This window comes from Tasmannia lanceolata, unplaced genomic scaffold (genome assembly GCF_043159265.1).
Source record: "Tasmannia lanceolata isolate RefF3 unplaced genomic scaffold, GAP_Taslan_0.1 ptg000013l, whole genome shotgun sequence".
Lineage (NCBI taxonomy): Eukaryota > Viridiplantae > Streptophyta > Magnoliopsida > Canellales > Winteraceae > Tasmannia > Tasmannia lanceolata.
Genome location: NW_027518690.1, coordinates 32,624,119 through 32,634,265, shown reverse-complemented (window position 1 = coordinate 32,634,265; position 10,147 = coordinate 32,624,119). Strand labels below are relative to the sequence as shown.

At 39.7% G+C, this 10,147-nt stretch overlaps 1 protein-coding gene across 3 annotated transcripts in view; it reads right to left on the bottom strand.

Annotated features, from left to right (window-relative positions):
- Window positions 1–8,111: 8,111 nt before the first annotated feature.
- The window catches only part of LOC143890023 (uncharacterized), a 58,524-nt gene continuing 56,488 nt past the window's right edge, over window positions 8,112–10,147 (bottom strand). For all 3 annotated transcript variants that reach the window (XM_077394530.1, XM_077394528.1, XM_077394529.1), the window contains 2 exons: window positions 9,740–9,990; window positions 8,112–8,573 (listed from right to left, as the gene is read on the bottom strand). In XM_077394530.1, the coding sequence (XP_077250645.1) occupies window positions 8,546–8,573; window positions 9,740–9,990 (279 nt within the window). In that variant the 3' untranslated portion in view covers window positions 8,112–8,545. The remainder of the gene's footprint in view (window positions 8,574–9,739; window positions 9,991–10,147) is intronic.

Here is a 10,147-nt window from a genome sequence, read left to right as displayed (position 1 = left end):
TTGAGCTTCGCATAGTTTGTAAAATCCAACATACAGACATTGTTAGTACCTTGAAGATAAGATCATTTTCCCAAATTTACTCATCCTACTACAGTGAAATGGTACACACCTCTTGCAGAAATGATATTTGATATAAGAAGGCAGCCACTTCGAGAGCTCACAGAAATTGATTGCAATAGAAAACAAAACGAGTTTTGTGCATTCGTGATGAACTCTCAATGCAAATGGTTGATAATTCTAAAAAAAGTTCAGAGAAGTAACGGCTAGCTGAATTTATGCGATCAAAAGAAATGAAGAGAATACTTCATTACTTGGGATTAGGACCTAAGAGATTAGAGCAATAGCATTATCTTACTTCCCAAATCTGCAAGACCATATGATGGTAAAAATAAATGCAGGAGAAACGAATATCGCATTGATCCAAAGGAAGAACAAAGATGTTACCTGACAGTGCTCTGAGTCTCTCGTCTTCTTTTTTTCTTTTTATCCAAATCAGCTCCACAGCCCTGGGACCTGAGGCTCCCGAGATGAAATCTCTTACCACAAAGACAACTCTGTGAAGAAGGCGGCAGTGGAAGTGAATGTCCACCGAATTTTGCGGGTTTGCCGAGGTGGACCCGGATGATGGGGACGATGGGTCACAAAAATTGGAATAAGAAGAGGCTTTTTTTTAGAAACGAAATGGGTTTTGACCCAACGAGAAGGTGGCTGGAAGTTGAGGGGTGGGAGAGATGTGATCGAAGGAAGCAGAAGAAGGAGAAGACACTGGTGATGAGAGTTTGAAGGGGTTTTGGGTAGAAAATGGGTTTAGGTGGTGTGGTAGAAGAAAAGAAAAAAGAAAAAAATAAAAAAATGGGGGTGGTCGGAGGTTGCAGAGAGGATGGGCGGCGGTTCCTTCTCTTCCCCCTCTCTGTTCTCTCTCTCTCTGGGTATGTGTATTTATGAAACAAAAATGGGGTTTTCAAACAGATGTGGGTTGGATCGGAGATGGGGTGGGAGTGAAGAAGAGGGTGGTTGGGGTGCGGTTGCGGCTGAGGGTGGAGGATGGTGGAGGTGGGTGGTTTGGGTGGCAGAGGAGGTGGAAGAAGGTGGGTGGATGGGCGGCGGTGTTGGGTTTGAAGAGGGTAATGGTCCGGTGGTGGCTTTTTGGGTTTTTTTTTTTATTTGAAATGGGTTTCGGTTTTTTTTGGGGTGTAGAGGAAGGGGATTTCGGTTTTGGGTTTGGAGGGAGGTGAGGATGGAGATGGAGGGGGTTTTCGAAGGGTTTGGAGGTGGTGGTGCTGGAGGTGGAGGATGGTGGAGGTGGGTGGAGGATGGTGGAGGTGGGTTCGGTTTTTTTGTTTTGAAATGGGTTTCGATTTTTTTGGGGTGTAGAGGAAGGGGTTTTGGTTTTGGGTTTAGAGGGAGGTGAGGGTGGAGATGGGGGGGATTTTCGAAGGGTTGGGTGGTGGTGGCTGGAGGTGGACGATGGTGGAGGTGGGTGGAGGATGGGGGAGCTTGCTGGTGGTGGAGGTTGCAGAGAATGGAGAGGATGGAGGAGGAGGTGGCGGCTGTGGGTGGATGGTGGTGGTGGCTGGCAATGGAAGAAGGGAAGAAGAAGAAGGTGGGGGGTAGGCTTGCCGGATTCCGGCAAGCTCGCCGGAGAAGAAGGTGCTCGTTTTTTTTTTTGTTTTTTTTTTAGAATGGGTTTTGCTGGCCGATGAGGGTGGGTTTAGTTGATGATGGGTTTTGGTAGCGGTGGTGGCTCGGTGGAGGAGACGGTTTGAGAAGATGGGTAGCTTGCTGGATATGGGTTTGGTGGTGGTGGTGGAGGAAATGGTGATGGGTTTGGGTGGGTTGTGGCGGAGTTCACGGCCGATGGAGGTGGTGGCTCGGTGGAGTGGGTTGTGGTGGAGGATGGCCGGAGTTGGGAGAGGTGGTGGTGGAGATTGGGTTTTGGCAGTGGTGGTGGCTCGGTGGAGTAGGAAGATGGAGAGTGGTTGTAGGCTTGCCGGATTCCGGCAAGCTTGCCGGAGAAGAAAGTGGTGGCTGTAGGGATGTGGAGATGGAGGTGATGCTCTCTCTTTCTTTCCCTCTCTGTTTTTTTCAAACGACCCTCCTCCTTTTCTTCTCTCTCTCTAGTTGCTTCTTATAACCTAGATATTTTCATGGGATGATCCTAGCCATTCATTGCAAAACCCATGTGCCTTGCAATTTCAACCCTTAATTTCCTCCATTGCCTTTACAAACCCTAAAAAAAAAAAATCTCTTTCTCACCTCACCCTAGAATACCCTTAAAGATGGGTTGATTTCCTCTTTGCCCAAACCCCTATTTTGAAGAATGATATGGTTGACCCCCCCCTTCTTGCTCTAGACAGCCCCATCTAGTGTATTTTAACTACTCTTATCTTTACAGGGGGGGGCCCGGGTAGAAAAAAAGGGGGCGGAATAAAATAATAATAAAATTTTATTTTATTTTTTATATTTCTTTAAACTACGCCCGGCCCGAGCTCGAGACACGGGTTGGGATGCGACTCGGGCTGATTAATGAAATTCGGGTTGAGATTTTCAACTGCCAAACGGGTTAGGCTCGGATTAATTCCATTTATTTTCCGCCTGACCCCGGGATTTCATTCAGATACGCGGGTTTAGGGCCCTGTCAAAATGGGGTGTCTACAATTATCTATTGTTTACCTTTGGGTGATATCAATAGTTTAGGGGCTGTTTTCTATAAAAAAAAAAATCCATCAATAACTCTTTAATTATTTTCTTTGAGGGCTGATTTTTGAAGGACATGATTTTTTTACATCAAATAAATCACACTGTTTGGAAGAAAAAAAGTTGCTATTTCATATTCAAATCACACATGCTTTGGTATCTAAGAAACAATTCTTTAGTATATATATATATATATATACATAGCATGCACATGATGAAATTTGTGAAAAACCAAAGCTTCTATTATATATATATATATATATATAATAATAATAGAAGAACATCTTTTCTACATGATACTAATTATAAGCATGCTGATTTTATGGAAAAACAGCCATAGGGCTTAATATAGGACTCAGTTGATCTTATCTTTATAAAAAAAATCATATATATATATATATATATATATATATATATATATATATATATATACTACCGATCATGCACATGAATTGTCTTCCAAGAAAATCATCTTTTACATATAAAGGTCAAAAGAAAATCTTGATTCGAAGGAAAAACAACTTTGAACCCTAATTCGAAAGAGATTTAAGGAAAAGATATGTAAAAGATGATTTTCTTTTACATATATATATATACATATATATATATATATATACATATATATATATAAGATGATTTTCTTGGAAGACAATTCATGTGCATGATCGGTAGTATATATATATCTTTTACATATATAGGTCAAAAGAAAATCTTGATTCGAAGGAAAAACAGCTTTGAACCCTAATTCGAAAGAGATTTAAGGAAATAAAAAATCAAACACCATGAATCACAAGCAAAAACACATATAAAAAGATTTTCGGCACTTACTTGAAACAAGAATAAGATTCGAAGATCAATCACACTTCTCCTTTTCCTTTTCTTCTTCTTCTTCTTCTTCTCTCTCTCTCTCTCTCTCTCTCTCTCTCTCTGTTTTTGGACATGCACAAGTAGGGCTGCAAAAGCCCATGTTTTGGGTTTTTAATAGCTAATGAGTTTTGTGCATAAAGTGGGTTTCCCAATTAGATTTAATATTAAAGGTTAGTTTTTTAATCCAAGTTTTTCACAATTAGCAAGAGTCCATCTTTATTAAACTCCCTATGGGTGTACTTATTAAATTTAACAACTAAACTAAAGTTTTTAAATAAAAATCAAAATCAAAAAGTTGCCTAATAAGACAAAACTCATAACTATGCCTAACCCTAACAGAAAAATGGTTATAACTTGCTCAAATCACGTCCGAATCGCTAAATCTTTGGTTTGTTGGATATGTATTCGAAATACACATCTATCGGGATCAAAATCATGTCGAACGGAGAAGATCTGATGCCCCAAAAATTGGTTATACTAAAAAAACGAAAATACACTGTGATTTTTTGTCTAGGGATCTACGGTCCAGATCTAATTAAGGTTATTAAATTTCTAGGCCCGTGTGGGGCCAGGTCTTTATAGGGAGATTTTCCAAAGTTATACTAGTTGCGCTTGTAATATGACTATCTTGATTTAACCAGTAACGTGTTGGTTACACAAGTTTTTACCATGATCAAACCAGCGTTCGTGAACCGTAGTGTTATATACCAGTACTAGATAAATAATTCTAAAGGCAGAATTATCTGATTTGCAAGTTTGTGCCAGTATTGACTTGGATTAGCCAATTATATATTGTGGGACATGGCTATATCCAAGTTAATAGAAAACAGTACGACCTTGTGCCAACTTTGGATCCGGTTGGATCATCACAGTTGCATCGGGATTTTCCTTGGTTTACGTGGTGTCTTGGCACGAGCCACAACTTGAGGTCTCTCCCAGGAATTGCGAGGACGAGATTTATCACAGGATTGTGAGCAAACAGTTATCATAGGATAGTTGGGATCGGGTCAGTCACAGGTTTAGTGGGGACTTGGCTTACCACAGGTTTGGCGGACCTTGACTAAATAGACCATTGGGCCAATTTCATGATGCCTGTTGTTTGTGCCAGCTATGCACTAATTGTTGTCCCAGTTATATACCAAATATATTATTACAGTACACCAGTTACAGTACACTACTTACAGTATGACTTGGTTTAGTCACAGATGTGCATTGAGACAGTTTTGTCCGAGTACGAAGCAATAATTGTAGTCTCTTTTGGGACAAGTTTGGATCCAGGTGAATTGTTATAGCATAAGTGAGACTTTCACTTGCCTACGAAGGGTCTCGGTTCGAGCCCTAGTTATTGTTTGCGCAGTACCTTTGAGAACATGATCCCTCACAATTCCTTACAATACCCTCGAGGGTGAGATCTTCCAGGAGTATAGCAAGGAACCGGCTCCCCATAGGATTGTGGGCAGGTTCCTTGACTATGTAGGCTAGCAGGCTAGTCTCACTAAGCCAGCTACAGTTACCAGCATGTTATGCCAGTTAAAGTTACAGTTATAGTCACAGTTGACCAGTATGTGATTCCAGTTTATTATACCAGTGCTGCATTAACCAGTTTTATAAGCCGGTTGTGCAGTAGTTGCAAAAGATGCCACTAGAATTGATTGCTTTCTGCATATGCTATTCTCAAGTTCACGATATGATACACTTGTTATGATTTACATGTTATATTGAACCTATCGATTTCGTTAGCTCATTCCTTATTACCACATTACTAGAACCTGTCCAATTCACTGGGCGTTGGCTCATTCCTTTTACCACATTATAGATGATGAACAATAGGAGGTCTAGTTCTCAAGGATAGGTGATACAACAGACCTTATGCCACAGTTATATAGAGACATTGTCAGATCTTCGCCAGTTGAACTGCTATACCATTCAATGTAGTTCTTGTGAGACATTTAAATTAGCTATCGCATTTCTACGTTTATTTATGATAGTTATCCCGTTATAGTTATGAGATGTTTTTTTCATTGGATATGCTCTGTATATTGTAGGATTTGTTGAGATGCCTTTCATGACTATGGGTTGTAGACTTGTAGTCTCTCTTTTCGTTTGTACCTCTCTGTTCTCTCCCTAGTCAGTCTCTTTCTTCTTCCATCTCTTTCCCTACCCACACCATGCCCCTGTCTCTCTTTCTTCCTTTTCTTTATGGGCAAGCTTGCGTTTGGTGGGCCCCTACCACATGTGCTAAACAAAAAAAAAAGTCACATTCTTACATACTCTCTCCCCTCACTATCTTGATGTACAATGAATAAAAGCATGGGAGAGAAGATGAAAACTGGGATGTTCAATCCTTTACATAGGCACTCTACTTTAGAAAGAAAATCAACAGATACATTTGCTTCTCTCCACACGTGAAAATTTTCAACTCTCAAAAGAAATGATACGATTTTGGTTAATTTAGAGGGATATCATAAATTGAAGGTCCTCTAAATGAAACTCGAATAGGGTTGCTTCGGGTTACCATTTTATTTGTGTAAAAAAATTTTTTAATAACTTTTAGAAATATTTTTCCTTCCCAAACTTTTCTGGAATTTCCTGCAATCCAAATAGGGCCTAAGAGGATAAATGCATGATCCTATGTTGGTAAATGCTTCTTACTAGGGCTGCAACTCGAGCCGGGTTTTACCCGACCCGCATCGACCCGACCCGAAAATAGCCTGGGTCAGGTTCAGGTTTCATGGGTTTCAGGTCAAGCCGGGTTTAGCATTCAAAAACCCGCATGAATCTCGGGTCGAGCCGGGTTTGAAGGGGCCCGACCCGAGTTACATAAGTTATAGTATGTACATTTTTTTCTATTGTTAGTTAAAAGTTAAAGGGATAATTACATTTACACCCCCTCTAGTTTCTGACACATCCACTTCCACCCCTATAGTTTAAAACGTGACAAATACACCCTTGTAGTTTCAATTTGTTTAAGGTAGGCCCCCTCAGCTGAAGGTTCGTCCATAGATTGAAGGGTTAGGATGATCCGATGGAGCTGATTTTTTGGGCACACCCTATCTATGTCAGGACCCATCAAATGAACGCTTTGGATCATCCAAACAATGTGGGCCCACATTATTTGGATGATTTTTTGGTAGTGTTTGGATTCGGGTAGGGGCCCACATTATTTGGATGATCCAAAGCGTTCATTTGATGGGTCCTGACATAGATATGGTGTGCCCAAAAAATCAGCTCCATCGGATCATCCTAACCCTTCAATCTATGGACGAACCTTCAGCTGAGGGGGCAAACCTTAAACAAATTGAAACTACAGGGGTGTATTTGTCACGTTTTAAACTATAGGGGTGGAAGTGGATGTGTCAGAAACTAGAGGGGGTGTAAATGTAATTATCCCAAAGTTAAAAGTGAAAACCCACGCACCCACTGGTACTGTATGTGAGTGTAATTTCTGCTTCTATGAGTTGAGTTGATTCAAGTGTTTGATTCAGCATTGTTTGATTGTAATTACAACATTGTTTGATTACAGCATTGTTTGATTCAAGTGTGATGTGAGTGTAATTACATCATTGTTTGATTCAAGTGTAATGTGAGTGTCATTTCTGCTTCTATGAGTTGAGTTGCCTTGCCAAACAAGAATTTTCCTTAAAAATTTGCGTCAACGTGAAAAAACCCGACCCGACCCGAGATATTTCTCGGGTAGGGTTGGGTTCTCCAAAACCCGACCCGCCCGACCCGAGTTGCAGCCCTACTTCTTACCTAAGTAGGTAAATACTTCTTTTTAAGAAGTGAAATACTTTTTATTTGACTGGGTAAATATATGTTTCTAAGTAGGTAAATGCACATTTCCAAGTAGATAACTTGCTTATTATTTAAGTGGATAAATGCTTATTTTCTAAGTGGGTGAATGTTTGTTATACAACAGTATAAGATAAATACAGTCCATATGTAGGTAAATGCTTAGTGTCTAAGAGCATGTTCCTAAGTGGCTAAATGCTTCGTAACTAAGTGGCTAAATGCTTCTTATCTAAGTGGGTAAATGCTTCTTGTCTCATTAGATAAATCTATGTTCCTAGGTGGATAAATGGACATTTCTAACTTCTAAGTGGATAAATGCATATTTCTAAGTGGGTTAATTCATATTTTATAAGTAAATGCTTCTTATCCAAGTGAGTAAATAACTATTTAACTAGTTAAGGACATGTGTCTATCTAACTGGGTAAATACATCTTCCCAATTTGGTAAATGTTTATTTTCAAAGTTGAATGCTGCTTCCTGATAGGGTAAATGCAATTCTTAACATCCATTTATCCAGTTAGAAAGAAGCATCTACCCATTTAGGAAACAAATTCTATACTCGTTTTTAAGTGAAAAAATGGGTATAAGATTTGTTTCACGCTAAAAGAACAGAGCCTTCTGGTAAAATTTTCTTACTCTTCCAGCATGTTGTTTAAGGTTGTTATAATTTCCGAAATACCATCAACTGCCAATCAAAAATTTTTAAACAAAGTGAGGAATTTCTCTAGAAAAGAAAATAACAACAACAACAACAATAACACCACATATTTGGAAATCAATTACCCATATATAACACTGGTAACACATAATATCAAGCCGGAAATTGACAACCAATGTAATTCTTGCATTTTGTCGTCCATTAACAATGAGAAAAATAAGATGAAAGGCTAGACATATATAAGCAGTACTAACACCAAGCAATATTCATATCATACAAAAATAGAAGGCTAGACTCCTATGAGTAAAAGGCTTCATGGCGCTTACCCTGTCGTTCTGCTTGTGATTGCTTCGGCTTCTCTTAGCTTTTCTGATATATCAAATGTCTCTTCTAGACAGATAATAGAACACTATCTTCACATGGCTTCTTTTTGTAATTGCTTATCTCTATCAAGAACTGTATCATAAGGTGACTAGGACTTTGATCTGAGAAACCACCGCCTCGCAGAAATGCATACCCATTCCATATTGATCAGGGATTTTCTTCACTCGATTGAGGCCTGCAAACAAACAATGGTTAAACTTCAATTGGGAAAACTCCAAAAAGACATTTTTCTTCCAGTTGATTAAGCTACGATGATTCAATCACAGTTGGGCAGGAAGTAATGGATGGGATTCAAAGTGCCCCACCACATCTAAAGGCCCAATCAGCGTTGACGTTCTGCACATGCATAATGGACATCCCTTTCCTCATTTCTCACTTAAATATAGACCTTATTGTTGCTTCAAAAGGCTTGGAAATCTATAAAAAAAGAAGAAATCTACAAAATGACCTTGCAAGGGCAAGGCAGACTTGAAAGTTTTAAATACCCTTTACAACTTAAAGGGAATACTTAACTCCCCAACATGAGGTCCTGCGATGGAACTAAAAGACAACCCAAGTCTTGAAAATTGATTTCCAGAGAGCAGACAATCTTCATTCAAATTCCTTTCCCTCCACTAATGATCATAGTTCGAGTGGTGACCGTTCCATGATAGAAAAACCCGCCTCCACCTTTATTCAACATGTATTCTACAATGACCATAATGTCATTCCAGGATGCAAACAAGGAAGGCCTGTTTTAGAATCATCGCAGTAGCAGAAATGTTATAGTTTATAACTAAGAGCAATGATCCAGTCTAGTACCTCGTCGTTATAATATAACCAACGAAAAAAACCTCTGCAGCACTGGTCGGGCCCACCATTGTTCAACCTGACCGATTACATTGTAACAAGGATATGCCCCACTGAATCATTCCTCTGTATTAAAATAGGGCAATGATTTTTACACTCCCGAGTCATATAATGACACTCCAGACTTCATTAAACACTTGCTCTGATTGGGTTTTGAAAGCTTTAACATCCTATGGAAGCTTCTTAGAAAAGCGAAAGACAAAGCAAGGAGTGTCATTATCAAAACAATAGATTAATATCATTTCCCTACTATCAGCTGATTGAGCATATGCGCCGCCAACACAAGTATTTCCATATTTTGGCACAAATGCAATACCGACTATGTTAACGTACATCAAGCACAGTGCATGCACACACACACACACACACACACACACACACACACAATGATGTGTGCACCATGCACATGTACATCACCACGAATGCAAATAGCATTGCCCTAGATGGAGAAAGGAAGGTCATAATTTTCATGGTTCTCCGCGTTCCTCTTACCCTTTAGTGATGCGTACTTGAAGAAACATATCGTCAGGTCCGCTTTCGACTTCAAAGACACAAACATCTCCAAGCTGAATGTTGTTCGCCTTAACAAAAGTTGACCACCCAAAGGCTAAGCAATTGTACCTGCTAGTCCCATGATATAGAATTGGCCACATTCTCATGGCTGGGTCACGGAGAAAAACCACCATCCGATCTTGTCGCTGCCTTTTCTTAGTCAATGATGGTGGCAATCTTATCGGCAATACCTGCATGAGCCTCACAAAGAAATGGTGAGATACGAGAAACAAAACATGCCCAAGTTATGAATAGGTAATTGTTTCTGATAAATAGGCAACCAATTTATTGCAGGGGAATATATAGAAAGGAGAATGGCCTATGGTTCTTGGCCACTTTTATGATCAA